Source organism: Balaenoptera borealis (genome assembly GCF_965194805.1).
Source record: "Balaenoptera borealis genome assembly, chromosome: 4".
Taxonomy (NCBI): domain Eukaryota; kingdom Metazoa; phylum Chordata; class Mammalia; order Artiodactyla; family Balaenopteridae; genus Balaenoptera; species Balaenoptera borealis.
Window position 1 is genome coordinate 36080814 of NC_138861.1, and position 16126 is coordinate 36096939.

The 16126-nt window shown below is 39.2% G+C and overlaps 1 protein-coding gene across 8 annotated transcripts in view; it reads left to right on the forward strand.

Moving 5' to 3' along the window:
• The window catches only part of SMAD1 (SMAD family member 1), an 81706-nt gene that overhangs the window by 16102 nt on the left and 49478 nt on the right, over positions 1–16126 (forward strand). For 7 of the 8 annotated variants that reach the window (XM_082389015.1, XM_082389011.1, XM_082389013.1 and 4 more), the window contains one exon: positions 14601–15178. In XM_082389015.1, coding sequence (XP_082245141.1) covers positions 14779–15178 — 400 coding nt within the window. In that variant the 5' untranslated portion in view covers positions 14601–14778. Of the gene's footprint in view, positions 1–8116; positions 8202–9140; positions 9246–14600; positions 15179–16126 lie in introns of all 8 variants that reach the window. The other variant, XM_082389018.1, reaches the window with a different exon arrangement.

Here is a 16126-nt window from a genome sequence, read left to right on the forward strand (position 1 = left end):
ATACCCATTTTCTTCCTACTGCACCTTTACGTTGGGGATAAGCACTTAAAGTACTGTTCAGTTACATAGTGAATTGGTGGAGACTGACGCCTCTTAGTAGTTGAACGTACAAAGGAGGAGAACTTGTGTTCTGAAGCCTTCTAAGAGCGCTCTGTTTATTAGGTTTTTCCATCTCGATTGGTCAGTAACTCACTGAGGGGAGGTTGATGGATAGAACTGACTGAACAAGTGATCTGAGGCAGAAGAGATCTAGATTGATGGTGCTGGTCTCACCTAATTCTATAGGTGATGCTTGTATCCACAGCATTGTTTTCCTAACCCAGTGAAAGACGAGCATCTGCTTCTTTCCGCTCTTAGTTGGAGGGAGCTGTTACTGTTGTGGAAGAGGGCTGCTTCTCCTCTGAGGTGGCCGAGTGAATGTCTGTAAGTCCAGCTTAGTTTTTGGCAGATTGAAAGCAGGATGTCATTGATCATGGAGGAGAGTGAAATCTGGCTGATCTCAATGTTTGTTTCACTGGTTATGTAAACTTTGATTTTGAGAAGTTATTTTATTCTTCCAGATAACAGATTTACATACTGGACAAGGGACAGGACCAAATTGCTCTTGAGATATTTGAGTGATACAAAACATTTCTTTGGTAAGAAATTCATGCCCTGAAAAATTGGAAGGAGATTTGAATTGTTAGTGTAAAGGGGGCCAGGAACTAGAACGGAGAGGAAACTGACTTTTTGTTATAGTATGCCATTTTGTAAAATTGAATTTTTTGATCATATGGCTGAATTGTATAATAAAAAAATACATTCCCACCCATATCATATTCACCCAGAACTAGGTCATATATCCCAACCCCATATATCAGAATACATTTCTCTGAAAATCCTAGTTCAGTGATAATTCCATTCTGTGCAGAGACACTTTCTATTATTTTTTTTCTTCGTAAAACGATAAATCTTGTCACCTGTTGGTCATAATACTGTCTCCTGGAGCCGTGTAGAATAAATCTCTTACCTACTTTCAGTTTTTATTTGTTTTTATTGTTAGAGTCTTAAAATTGAAAACCGTAATTGGTTGTAAGTAAAAATGGTCTGCTTTCCTGAACTCCCCTCCTGCCAGCTCACTCCTAAAGGTAACCACTTGTTCAGATTTGTTTATTTCCTTCCAGGCTTTTAAAGGTGTGCATATATTATACATGTGCAGGTTTCGTTTCTATTTGTGTTTTTAAAATGGGATTGTACTATATGTATGGTTCTCTAGCTTTTTTTAACTGAACAATTATAGTATGGTTTTCTTCCCATGTTAGACATGAAAGGCTGTCCTTCCCCCCCCCGCCCCCCTTTTTTTTTTAGCAGTTACATCATTGTCAGATGTACTATAATTTATTTAATCATTCCATTATTGTTAGATACCTGGGTTATGTGGAACATGAATGATCTTGAACACAGATCAGATGCATCTGAGGCTGCTGCTTCCCTTGTAGCTGTTTCTGCGGCTGTTTTCTCTCCTCACCCTCATACCACAGGGCCTGCTGGAGGCAGGGGCCTCCTAACTGTCTCCTCCAGACCATTCTTCCACCATCCTCCATAAAAACACCCACCTTTGACTGTCCTGTCAAGTTATACCACACTTCCCCTCTGTGTTACTCATTTACTGCCTCACTCCCCATCCTCCACCCTCATTCCTACAGGAGTTTAGTGTTTTTATTCCCTTCCTGCTGCTCCTGGGATCATTCTTGGCCTACATCTCCAGTGACCTTTGACCCCAGCTCAGGTACTCAGTCTCATAGGCCCATAATATGGGATTTTGCACTTGTAAAAATTAAACAGATTTCACCAACTTTATGGTTAATTATTTTCCTCATTTACTTAAGCAATAAAGTGTATTTGTTCATAGGCGTACCTTCAGAATACGCAGTAGCTGGGATCTGACCACTTCTGCTGGGCTGATCCAAACCTTTATCACCTTGAACTGTAACAATTGCCATAGCTTCCTAACTGGTCTCTTTACTCCTTCCTACTACTATCACTCCTCCTCCTCCTTCCATCCTTTCAGGCTGTTCTCAGCCCAGCCATACCACAGTCAGCCTGTTAAGCTAGAAGTCAGATCACGTTGGCACCTCTGCTCCCAGCTCGCAGCGGTTCTCGTCTCAGTTCAGAGGGAAAGCTACAGAGTCCTTGCGGCGTTCCTGTCTGCTCCGACCCCCTCTCCCCTCGCTCTCTCCATCCCAGTCACATTGGACTCCTTGCTGCCCCTGGAACATGTCAGGCATATTCTCGCCCCTTGGCCTCTGCCGTTGCTCCCCTGCTGCTTGCGACATGCTTCCCTAGATATCCACGTGGCTCCGTCCCTCACCTTTTCAGGCTTCTGTTGGAATATCACCTTCTCAGTGAGGCCTTCCCTGACCACTAGAATGTAGGTCTCATGAAGGCATGATCTTTTTGAAGAAGAAAAAAAGCTGTTTCTGTCTCTTGTTCAGCACTGTGTCCCAGTGCTTAGAATAGTGACTGGTATATTGTGGGTGTTTGTCAAATGAGTTGAATGACTGTAGTGGTCATCAGCCTTTCTTTTTATCATTTTTCTTTCCTTTTTTTGTACAAAGTTAGAACTTCACTGGACAGACAAAAGCTAGGACACAAACTTTGTTTTTTTTGTGTAAACAAAATATTAGAATTAGCTTATTGTGAACCAGCTCTGTAAATATGTTACATTTTTCAGCATGTTATAATTTTCAAATCAACTTTACCGATTCCTATTTAAGGCTGATACCAGCCCAGCGGGGTAGGTGGTGGAATCAAAATTTCTTGGAAGAGGAAATTGAGGCTCAGAGAGGTGTTTTGTTCAAAGAGCAGCTGCCAAGTGGAAAGCTGCTCTTCAGACCTATCTTTTTTCATTCCAAGTGAAGGGCTCCTGCTTTCTCATTTAGAAGCATCTCAAAATGACAGAAATATGGTGGGGGTCTTATTTGAAAGCCTGGAGACTGTGCCCTGATTTCTTACTCTAGATTTTGCCTGCCTTTTGTTTCCATTTGGAAAGCACATAAAATACATGGTTCCCTTTAAAATTCCTGACAATGACAGAGCAACAAGTTTTATTTCTCTCACCTGTGGAGGAAGTGGCCTCCACCCAGTTTTACTGAATTAGGAGGGAAGTGATTTTTTCAAGTGATAAAAAGAAAGAAAATTCCATGCTCTTCCCAGAGGAGGAGCTCAACAATTGGGAGAATGGCGTGAGACCATATGTTGGTTTGTAAAAGGATATAACTTGTAAAGATGTTTCCTTTGATGCCTGTGATGAATATGGATGTGTTTCCCTTCTAGAGGGTCCTGATTAAATTATTCAGTTAAGCGCGGAGCTGGAGGATCTAAATATAGGGAGAGGGTTCAGGCTGTCCTGCCTTGTGGGTGTCAGCTCACCCCTACAGACGTGTGTGTGTGTGTGTTGTCATAAATAACACCTGCCAGATCAGTGGAGAAGGAGAAACGTTCCAAAAAATGAAACACAGCAGGGTATTTTTTTTTTTTTAAATGAAAGGGACAGTTTTTTTCCGTCCTTTGGCCTATTCCATTTTCATTTGTGAATTTGGCATTTGAATTACTGATTTTTTTTTTTTTTTTTTCTTAACCTGATTCATAGACTTTAGTATCTGTTCTGGTTTCAAGTGTAAATCTACCACTTACTAGAATATGATCTTGAAAAAGTTACTTCACCTCTGATCCTTAGGTTTATTACTAAAATTGAGAGAATGCTATACATCTTGAAAGATTGCTCTAAGAAGTCAATACAATCGTGTTTGTAAAAACGACCAATATAATCCTTGCATAAGGTAATAGCTCAATTAAAATAATTTCTTTCATTTTTTAATGATTGTGTCATTCCTAACTGGTCGCTTATGGGAATTTACTGCATTTAGCATGCTTTGCAATCAGTAAAATTGCTATACTACGATAACAGTGACTCAAAGCGAAGAGTTTTTTTCTGAGAGACAACTACTGTATACTTTTTCCGCTTATAGTCTGTACAGTTCAATTTGCAAATGCCCCTGCTCTGCAGTTTCCTGTGTTTGAGGAGTAAGCACTTGCGAGCCAAATGAGTCTGTACAATTTTTGAGCTGAGGTGACTGCAGATGAGATTTATCAGAGTGAGGCCATTAGGACCTGCAATGTCTTGAAAGGCTACCACGTGCTGAAGGACAGCTTTCCATTACAAGCATGAATTCGAGAACAGGGCTTCAGGGGGATTAAGGAATGTTATACAACTTCTAGAGAAGTGGTAAGGAGATGTAGAAATAAGCCAGGCTTGTTTGTTGAAGCCGAGGACAGCAAGAAAACTTTTAAGTGTCTCCAGTCTACCTTAACTAAACAGGTAATCGTCTCGTGAAACAAAACAGAACTGACACTTGTTCTTCTATAAGGGAAGCTCTGTGACTAAGAAAAATTGACCAGGTGCCCTGTCAGCAGCCTGAATTTGTCAGGATGGAAGGACTTGTGTATGCAGAGCAGAACCAGAAAGAGTTCTTATCTTGAAGAATTTTCTAACACAACGAACGTATATTAAATAGCATACTTGGTGCAACTAAACGCATAAACAACAGCCCTGTCCTTAGAGACGCATCTAAGTGCGACATCCCTAAACTCCTTGCTTCATTGTCATCAAGGGGATGCTGCTTTTGGTTGAAATGTCACCGCTCACGATGAACTTCCAAGTGGTAGGTGGTAAGCTCTTCTTTTTGATTCCTAAGATTCCTACTCAACACTGTTGAGAGACCACATCACAGCAGCTCTTGCTGGCATGTCCGTCAGGTCACACCTGAGAGACTGGTAGACCGGCTGTTAGTGCCTGTGTTTTAAAGGCACCGGTACGTGCTTGACTTCATGATGAAAAATAGCTTTCAAGAGCTGGTCCTCTCTTCCACCTTCACCCCCTAGTTTCTCCAGATTTGGAAAATAAACCTCTGAAAACAATTTTTTAATGAAAAAGAGGCAAACTAGCTATTCTGTGTCATCAAACTGACATTTAGAAAGTTGGGAAATATTTGGAAGTAACCGAAACAAGGCTTTACAGTAAGAGGCTCAGGAAAGTGAAGTCTGCCTTCTGGATGTTTGTGACAACAGGACTTTGCTGTAAGACCAGCAGATTTCTGTGATCGTCAGTGGATCTTTTTTTTTTTTTTTTTTTTTTTGTAAAAAGTACTATTTAAAAAACGTTTTAAAATTTTTTCTTTATTCTTTTTCAAATTCCTTTCCCATTTAGGTTATTACAGAATACTGAGCACAGTTCCCTGTGCAATACAGTAGGTCCTTGTTGGTTATCCATTTTAAACACTGCAGTATGTACATGTCAATCCCAGACTCCCAATCTGTTCCTACCCGCCAGTGGATCTTCGTATCGCTTTCTTGTGTAGGGACTTGGTTTAAATATATTTTCTTTTTCTGAGGACTGAATCAGAGTAGAGTTCCTGTTAGCCCAACTTCTCAGTAAAGAAGTAGGTAGTTTAAAAAGCGCTTTCAAGTCTGTAAAAGAAATGGAGAGAGGTTTTATTCATCCTCACTTTCTTCTTGTTCTAGGTTTTTTTTTTTCCCTTTATTTTGGTTAGTGGTGAGCTTTATTTAGCTACCTTTGACCTGTTTGAAATTGAGAAATGTTGAGTGAAGGTCCAGGGCTAACTGCTAGTTTAAAACAGGAAAAGGAAATGCAGAGGGACTTCACCTGTTTTCTCCTTCAAGACAAGTATCTCAAAGCCAAATGAGTTCCTAATTGGAGTAACCAGGGAAAAGAAACATTTGAACAGGTTATTTGTTGAAAGGACATCACAGAATCACAGACCATCATTGCTTTGGGATATTTTCTGAGACTGAAATAGCTGGAGAAAACCCATCTCCGTTTTTATTTTCACTGTGATGGCATTATACTTGTGTAGCAAATTTTAACTCTTTTTTTTTTCCCCCCTGTTTGCCTTAAGAGTAAGGAGCTGTACGATCAGTAATTGATGATGCTTTATTAGGAACTGTTTGGAGTTGGTTCCACTCTGGTTGTGTCCTGTATGTCCAGAGTACTGTCTCTGCCTGTCCTCATTACTGGTTTCCCTGGGTACCGTTCACAGGGTTGGTTCTCCAGCTGGAAGCCTTCCTATTCAGCCAGTATGTGGGGGTGTCTGCGGTTCTACTTTTAAGTAATAAGTATTTTAGCTTTATCAAAAGTTTGGTAGTTCCCAGTTCTTCAGGACTTTGGATTAATTCTGTAGCCTAATTTTATTTAGGCCTAATGAATATGGTTATGGTTTTCACCCCCTCACCCTGGCTTTTTTGTGAATTCTCCATCATACTCTTACCAGCAAAGCTCATTGCAATTCTTGGCTTAATAATGGGTTGCTCTTTATGTTTTAAAATATGTGCTGGCATTGAGTCTCTGGAATATTTTTCTTTGCAGCCTTCATCTTTTTTTTTTTTTTTAAGATTGATTGATTGATTGATTGATTGCTATGTTGGGTCTTAGTTTCTGTGCGAGGGCTTTCTCTAGTTGCGGCAAGTGGGGGCCACTCTTCATCACGGTGCGCGGGCCTCTCACTATCGTGGCCTCTCTTGTTGCGGAGCACAGGCTCCAGACGCGCAGGCTCAGTAGTTGTGGCTCACGGGCCTAGTTGCTCCGCGGCATGTGGGATCTTCCCAGACCAGGGCTCGAACCCGTGTCCCCTGCATTAGCAGGCAGATTCTCAACCACTGCGCCACCAGGGAAGCCCCAGCCTTCATCTTTTTAAGCGATTTTAACCTTAATTTATAGTGTGTGTCTGTGATTCTGTGGTTCCTATGAGCATCAGGAATGTTTGAGTGTCTTTTTTTATCCTCCTTGGGAATCATGATCTGTTTTGATGATTCTGCTTTTGGTTAGGAGTATACATATGGTTGATGTGGGTACCTGAATGAAATGAAGTACGTTAAAAAAAAAATAGTCCATTTTGGAGTAATGAAAAGTTACATTACAGATCCCCTGGTATGTTAACTTTCTGACTCTTTCTGATGTTTTAATTTAGCTAAGCATCTCCGGGGAGGCAAGATTTCTCATCAGGCCTTGAATCCTATCTGAAATCGGATGTTAGGCTAGATGACACATACCTTTCCACAGAACTAATTAATATTGCCGCCAGTCACCTTATACAACACACCTCTGATGTACTTGACATCTCCATGGCATTCTGGTGAGGTATTTGGTGAAATAATTTAGATACAACTGCCGAACTACAGAAATCATATAGTTTGCCTGTGATTTCTCTAAGGCCGCAGAGTAGCTCTTCTTTAGGAGCTAGAGTCTTACTTTTTCTGTTTCTTCACAAGATGATCTATTGAAGAAGAGCTAGTGGTATAAGTCAGGAAATATGCATACAGTTTATTTAGTTACTTGGAAATACTTGTTTCCCCCGCAAAATGGATCAGGCATTTTTTTTACAGAAAGATAATTTTTGTAAAGTTTTCGTTTTTCTTAAGTAACATATCCAAGGGTTACACAGTTCCAAAACAAAGTTAATCAATACCCGTGCGTTTAGTTCCTTGATTCTTTTGATCTTTATGCCTTGATGTTTTACCATTAGAGTTAAGACAGTAATGAACCAAAGAACAAGAAGTCGGGGGTTGGGGAGAGTTGCTTGCTTCATTGACAGTAGACCATTTATCTACTTTTTTTAAGGTACTAGCAGGGAGTCTTTTGATATTTTTTCCCCCAGTCACTTTTCTGGAGCCTGTATTTCATGCTGATTTTATTGAATCATTTCATTATTCCGTCAGTATTTAAAGGAATCAGTCGCTTTGTCTAGTTCACCGAATTGCGTGCCAGTGCAGGAACTGTAACAGCACTGATCTGAGGCTGTAGAGGGCGACTGGCCATTGTCCGTCTCTTCCCCTCCTCCTCCTTCTGTTAAAGGTACTTAGTTTGTAGCACTTGGCGCACCCGCCCCGCCCCCCCCTCCACCCCCCCGCCCCCGCCTTTTTCTTGTGCTTCAGATACAAATTAGAATAATTTCCTTTTAAAACTTTCAGTGGGAGTCTGGGATCTGAGGTGGTGTTGCATGGCAGAGAGTGTATTTTGTTGATATTCACACAGTTGGATAATTACATGTTTCTTTGCTAGATGAAGGTGAAGAAAGTGCCCGTTGTTGTGCACTTGGCTAATGAGGTTTCCTTTCAGTATAGAGCCAGTCTCACAGCAGTTAAAGGTATTTTACTACTTCTTCCTTTTTTCCTTGTAACATTAAGGAATACCACATAAGTTGCAGAATTCAGTAGCCATGTCCAAAGGAGCATTATAAGAGTATTTTTCTCCTTTGGTTCTGGCATTGCTAATAGAAATCCTTCCCTTGGGCGAGACTCCATAGGGAAAGGGCCTGACTTTAGAACCCTGTTTTAAACTGCATTTTTATTACTTCCAAAATCGGGTCACACTGTAAGTGCAACCTGATTTATAAGTAGACTTTGTATGTGGCTTGAGTTAATGAATTGAGGTTTTGTTTTGTTTTTTTGTGTGTAATTTGCAAATATTTGTGTATAGAGGCTTTTAAAAAATTTGAAAGTAGCAGTTTATTATTAAAGAATGTTTGAAAAGTTTTAACAAGTAGGGGGGAGAGAGAGAGATTATTACCCTTCCAGACCCAGCCACCGTTACATGCTTTGGTATATTTACGTAGTTGTTCATGCTATGTATACCGTTATTTTGGTATATTTACATAGTTGTTCATGCTATGTATACCATTTTACATTCTGCTTAAGGTTTTTTCCCAGTTATTTTTATGAACATAACTTTTTAAGGGTTACATAATATTCTATCGAGTGGATTATACTACATCTTACTTAACTATTTTCCAACTTTTAGATATTTCTTTTTTTCCTTATAATAAAGAATGCTCTAATGAAAATCATTGTGCAAAAACTTTTTTACCTTTCCAGTGCAGAGTGTTTCCTTAGAGTAAATTTCTAGAAGTGAAGTTGCCGGAACAGAGATCTCCCTATTTTTTAAGGCTTCTAGAGGGTTCTTTACCAGATGAATGCTTTTGCTTCTTTGTCAGTGTGAAATGTTTGTATTTGGAGAAGAGGGAAGGAAATCTCTGTTTGCTGACTCATGTTTTTATTTTGCACTTTAAACTGATAACGCCACTTAGCTTTTGACATAAACTAAAGCAGGAAGTACCAAAAGGGGCAGAAAAAGAATGCGTTGCCTTGCCAAGGCCATAGTGTCATGGACACATCTGAGTTCCTGATGGGAGGTAGGTTACTTGTTTGACTTGAATATAAAAAAATGCTTAACTCAAGTAGGCAAAAATCAGTCATCAGCCTGTATTTTGTTTCATATGCACATTTATATGCAAGAGTTTGTGATCTTGTCACTTTAATGGTTTTAGTGGCATCAAACCCCCCAACTGGCCCTGTGGTGTTTGGAGACCCTAGGGGGTTTTTTTCATTTTTCGTTCCCTGTGTGCCTTTTGTATTGAGGATATCACCTTAGCTATCTTTCTAAAACATAAATCTAATCACACTGATACCCTGATTTAAAGTCTTCCATTTGTCCACAGGATAAGATGTATGACAGGCCCTTCACAGTCTTGCCCTGCCTTTATCAGCCTTGTATCGTCTACAACAACCTTGAACCCTAGCATTTCTCTGATGTCGGTTAGAACGAGCAATTTAGGAAAGTGGTTTAAAAGTTGAGGCTCTAGAGCCAGACAACATGGGTTCACTCTGGCCCCGCCACTTAACAACTGTGCGCATAAAACCTCGGACAAGTTATTTAATTTTTGTATTGTATATTTCACTTTCCTTACCTGTAAAATGAGGAAAATAAGAGTGTTCACTAAAGAGTGAACTAAATCTTTGTTTGTCACAAAGATTAAACTAGTTAGTAGATATAAAGTGCTTGGAACAGTGTCTATCAAGTAACGATCACTCAGAATATTAGCTCTGCTGTTTTGCAAAATTCTACTCATCCTTTAATGCTTGTCTGATAGTTCTTCTTTGGGAAAACTTCCTGAAATCCCTGGAATTAACTTTTCTCTCCTTTTCTGCTTTTATACGTTATCGTTTATACCTGTCATAGAGCTTTTGCACACAGTGTTATTGTTGGTTCATGGTGGGCAAATGCATGGTACATGGGCCGCCTCTTCTATTCCTACACTCAGGGTTCACCTTGCTGCAGTCCTGGCATTCCTTCCTGCTGAGGTCTGCCCTTGACCCAAGACTCCGCAGTACAGTCCCTTAGCTTGGCATGCAGGGGAACCAATTTGCTTCAAGAGCGCTCACTGTTTACACACTGGCTCTTCAGGGTGGAGGCATCTTTGCTTCCATCCTCTGTGGGTAGCATAGGAACTTAGCGGGCACTCAGTGCAGCTTTGCTGAATGAATGTCACTTTGAGCAGTTAAAGCAAAGGTCTGCAGTGGTGGTCCTTCATCTCGCCAACCCCCCACATACTTACCTTCTATAACAAACCCAGCAGTGCTAGAGTTTGAAACAGCCCCAGGTGATTTTGATATAAACTCACCCCTTCTATTTGAAAACCATGGACCAAAATATAAAAAAGCAGTTTTTGGAGTCGAAGAAAAGGACATACAGAATAAGAAGAAATGTATTCCTTTTATAAATTGTTGCTAGAGGACAAGGAAAAGAAGTTGTCTTTCTTGTTCTTTGGCACAATTAACCTTTAGTAAAAGTAAATGATCATTTCAGGAGGTACACTCTGACCAAGTGTGACTTTTGATGGTAGCATAGTTTTGTTTTCTCTTTTTCTGTTCAATGAAAACGCCAGCTTCAAAGCACTGGTAAAACTCTTTACTTTACAAAAGGGAACAACTGACCCACTACAGCCTGTTGAATAAGTAGAGCTCCACACTTGCCCTTCTGATTCCTTCAGGGAGCTAAATCATTCATCAAACATTTATTGAGACTCTGATATGTGCCAGCTACAGGGCTAGGTTCCAAAGCTAGGAAGACAGTAAGATAGAATTCCTGAGTCATTTTCCTCTAGTGAGGAAGTAGCTATAGACATACACAGCTATATGTCTATACCACAAAGTAGCTATAGACATGCACAGTTTGCTGATAGCTGTTCATAATTATTATCCCTTTGAGTTCTGAGGATCAGTAATGATTTCCCCCTTTTATTCCTTTTATTGGTAATTTGTGCCTTCTCTTTTACTGATTAGTTTTTTTTAGAGGAATATCTGATTTTATTCGTATTTTCAAAGAGCCAACTTTGATTTTATAGGTTTTCTCTATTTTGTATATATATATTTAATTTTTGCTCTCATTTCCTTTTACTGTCATTAGGTTTAATTTGCTGTTCCTTTTTTTTTTCTTTTGATAGATAAATAGAAAATTAGTTTTCAGCTTTTTTTCTTTTCTTATATATGCATTTAAGACAACACATTTCCCGCTAAGCATGGATTGAGCCACATCCTACAAGTTTTGATGTGTCTTATTTTTATAATCATTCAGTTTAAAATATTTTCTAATTTCTCCTGTAGTTTCTTTTTTGATCCATGCATTATTTAAAAGTGTAACTATTTTCAATAACAATACTTTTGGCATTTATTCTTAGTTATACTATGATCAAAGGACACATTCTGTATGGTTTTATTCCTTTGATATGTGTCGGGATTTGCTTAATGGCTCATTATATGGTCAATTTGGATAAGTATTCCATGTGTTTTTGAAAGTATTACGTATGTTTCAGTTGTTGGGTGCATACACAAATTGAGTCAAGTTTTTAAACATGTTGTTAATCTCCTATATCTGTTGATTTCTGTTTGCTTGTTTAGTCATTTACTGTGTTAATCTCCCACTAAGATTGTTAGTCATTTTAATTCTGTCAGTTTCTGCTTTATGTGTTTTAAAACTGTGATTACTTGGATAAAAAGTTGGGATTATGATGTATTTGTGGTGGATCAACTCTTAACATTATGAAATGTCCCTCTTTTATCCCTGGTGATGCTTCTTACTTTACAGCCTCTTTTGCCTGATATGATAGCTGTGTGAGCTTTTTTGGTTAGAATATGCATAGTATATTTCTTTCCATATTTTTTTTTCTTTCAGCCGTTCTCTGTCTTTATATTCGACGATGTGTGTCTCTTGTAAGTACAGTATAGTTAAGTGGTGTCCCCACCCCTACCCCCGTCTTTTGCTTGACAGATTTAGTCTCTTGATATTTAAGTAATTCTTGAGACTTTGAGGATTAGATCTGAATCTTACTGTTTTCTATTTGTCCCATCTATTATGTGCTCTTTTTTCCTTTTAAGTTTTTTTGGATTAAGCATATTTTAAAAAATAATTCCATATTTTAAACTCCTCTATTACCTTTTTATGGTTTTTAAATTCTTTCAGTTGTTGCTTTATTATGACATGAACTCATAACATATCAACAATACTTTAGTGCTTTACCACAACCTGGGTAATACAAGGACCTTAGAAATCTGACTTCATTTACCCCTTCTGCTTTTTTTTGTTATGCATTTTAATTCTGTATTTTAAACACCACAAGACATTCCTATAATTGTTCTGTAAAGTCAGTACCCTTTTGGAGCTCTTCATTCATTCCTGCAGTTCCTTGCTTTTCCCTTGTGCCTGAAAATTCCTGCTGGAAGCCAGTTCTCTCAAATTTTGTTTGTTGGAGAGCATATTTATTTCACAGTCATTTTGAATGATTTTTCTCTACTAAGTATAGAATTCTGAGTTTCCAGCTATTTATTTGTAAGCTAAAGATGTCATTTCACTGTCATCTGGTTTCCATTGTTTCTGTTGAAATGTCAGCTGTCAGCCTTATTGTACTCATTTTGAAAGTATTGTGTCTTTTTAAAGATTTTTGTGGTAGGTTTTCAGCAATTATACTGTGATATGACACATTAAAACTTGTGGATACCTTTCTATTTCTCCTTCTTTGGATTTGTAGGCCTTCATGAATCTGTGGCTAGACATCTGTTGTCACTTTTGGAAAATCTTTGGCCAGTATCTACAAATATTTCCTCTCTCACAGTTTTTCTCTCCTCTTTTCCCATCATCTTGTTCCAGTCTAGTATTAAGATGATTCTAGGCTGTGTTTCAGTGTTTGTAAACACTGGTCCATTTCAGTTTTGCCCTTGCACACTAGGGCATACCGCTTCAGGGGTCTCAACTGAAAGCCTGGTATGTTTACCCTCCTCAGCACTATGAGACTACTGAAATCTCTGTTTGGTTCTTTAGCCTCTTTCTGCTTGGCTACTCACAGCACAGGCATTGGCAAATGCCTTGAGAAGAAAAGCAATGAAGAGTGTTCAGCTTATTACTTCATTGCTTTTCACATCTCTCCAGCATCTTGGCCCCTCATGTCCTGTGTACTTTGGTTGCTCTTTGATACCTTTAAAAAGTTGGGTTTTTTTCCCCCTGATTTGTTCATTTGTATTTTATTCAGCTTTTATAGTTATTTTGGGGAGGAGGTTGGTTTGATACCTGCTACTGAATCTTAGCCAGACTTGGTACAAAGTTACCATCTTTAATCTTTTTCACTGTTTGTGTTTTTATCTGGTGAAGAGTAACTAGAAAGTTTAAATGAGACAACTTGACAAAAGTATTTGGTACAGTATGTGTTCACGTGTTTCATTCCTTTCATGTCAATAAAAAGCAAATTTGAAAAAGTAGGGGGTGTATTTCCTGCTTTACTTGCCTGATAGCCCATAGGCATAGGCTTGTTTACTGGTTTACTGAATAAATACCCTCAAATGTTGCTACACTTATATAGTGTAAATATAACTACCCTTTTTATAGCATAAGACATACTTGAGGAACAAACCAAAAATAGATGTCAAGACTGCTGCATTTTTATTTCTTCCTTTTGGTTTCAGTTTTTGTTGATTGAGGTGTATTTTGAAATATATATCTTAGAGCCTATAAATGAATCTAAATATAAAACATCACAATATCTGTTGAGAACTTGAACTTTTTTTGCTTTAAGGGGTGTATTGCTTCTATCTCAGAACTCATGTAAACAGTAACATACTCCTTTTTAAACCTGCATCTCAGTTTATTCATCTATAAAATGGCAATGATGGTATTTACCTAGTTGAAAGAATTATTTAAAGGATTAAATACTGTGTTAGTCTGCTTGGGCTGCCATAACAAAATACCACTGACCGAGTGGCTTACACAGTAGAAATGTATTTCTCACAGTTCTGGAGGCTGGGAAGTCCAAGATGAAGGCTCCAGCCAGTTTGGTTTCTGGTGAGGGCTCTCTTCCAGGCTTGCAGACAGCTGCCTTCTCTCTATGAAGAAGGCCTTTCCTCAGTGGGTGCACATGTAGGGAGGGAGAGAGAAATCTCTCCCTTCTTCTTATAAGGCCACCAATCCAATTAGATCAGGGCCCCATCCTCATGACCTCATTTAACATTAATTATTTCCTTAGAGGCCCCATCTCCAAATACAGTCACACTGGGGTTGAGGGCTTCAACGTGAGTTTTAGGGGGGACATAATTCAGCCCATAGCATAGTGTAATACATAAAAGTGCTTAAAATAGTATCTGGCCCATGGTAATTGTTTAATAAATTGTGATTTTGTGCTAGAGATGATTTTAAACATCTTTTTCCCTTTTTTCTTTTCTAGGTGCTGACTTTGGGTTACTTTTGGAAACACTAGGAATGGTGATTTCTACTTTTCAGGACCTCAGCACGAAGAAGCTAAGGAGAATCCTATGTAAATAAAGTGAAACCTCTTCTGCTGTCCTTTCACATTTGGGGACGTCTTTCTTTCTCCATCCACAAGGAGTGTACGTGGTGCCATCATGAATGTGACAAGTTTGTTTTCCTTCACAAGTCCAGCTGTGAAGAGACTTCTTGGGTGGAAACAGGGTGATGAAGAAGAAAAATGGGCAGAGAAAGCTGTTGACGCTTTGGTGAAAAAACTGAAGAAAAAGAAAGGTGCCATGGAGGAACTGGAAAAGGCCTTGAGCTGTCCGGGGCAGCCCAGTAACTGTGTCACCATACCCCGCTCCCTGGACGGCAGGCTGCAAGTTTCCCACCGGAAGGGGCTGCCTCACGTCATTTACTGCCGTGTGTGGCGCTGGCCCGACCTTCAGAGCCACCATGAACTAAAACCACTGGAATGCTGTGAGTTTCCTTTTGGTTCCAAGCAGAAGGAGGTGTGCATCAATCCCTACCACTATAAGCGAGTAGAAAGCCCTGGTAAGTGAGTCCTTTTGTGTTGATGCGTTTAGCAGATTTGTATTGTTTCTCAAAATCATTCCTTTCCATGTTTTTAGTTGTAATTTTCAAATATTAGGGGAAAAGGTACATTTGTCCGCCCTTGAATATGTCATACGTTCTAACAGCGTAGTCTCTAGTTAACCTTATTTCTTAGGAGCAGGGCTGTGAAACCTGTTATCCCGGTACTAATACCTCTAACTTGTAATAAATGGTTTTCTTTCTAAATTTATTCTTTATGTTTCCCTTTGGCTCTGTGCATTTCTCTAGACAAATTTAGCTATGATTTTATTGTGAGGGAAGAAAATCAGGAAAGGAAAGAAGCATGGCGTTGTCGTCTACCTACTTGAGGGCAGTTGCCAGTGACTTGAATCACTTTATCCTTAAAAATAGCAATTTTTATCACCTCCAGTGGAATTTCGCTATGGCATATTCCCTGTAGAGGATATGAAGGAATTATGTTCTGCTGTGGAATCATTTGATACTGTTACTTTATAAGATATTCTTAGTTTTTACATATATGACCTTGGCCGGTGGGCAGGGGGAGAAGCACAGTAAAGGATATACTTTAAAATTTACTTCGTTTTACCCTCAAATTAGAGTCTACATTCTAGACAGTTGCATCAGTTGGAAAGTGATTAGGCAATCTCAAGACCTTAAATATCTCATTGTCAGATTGGAACCAGTTTTGTTGATGGATTAGTTATTAATAGCTGGTGGTTACCAAGGGTTCCCAAATGAGGCTGTGCGTTAGATTCACGTGGCTCCCCCCCGGAAATTCTGATTCTGGCATAGCCTGGTAATCCGTGTTTTTAACAAGTACTCCAGGTGGGGCTGACGGGTACTATTGGATTGGTGTTTGGGAGCTACTAAGCTAGATCCTGTAATAACATGGCTCTCAAATAAAAGGCATTCTGGTTTCTTATGGAA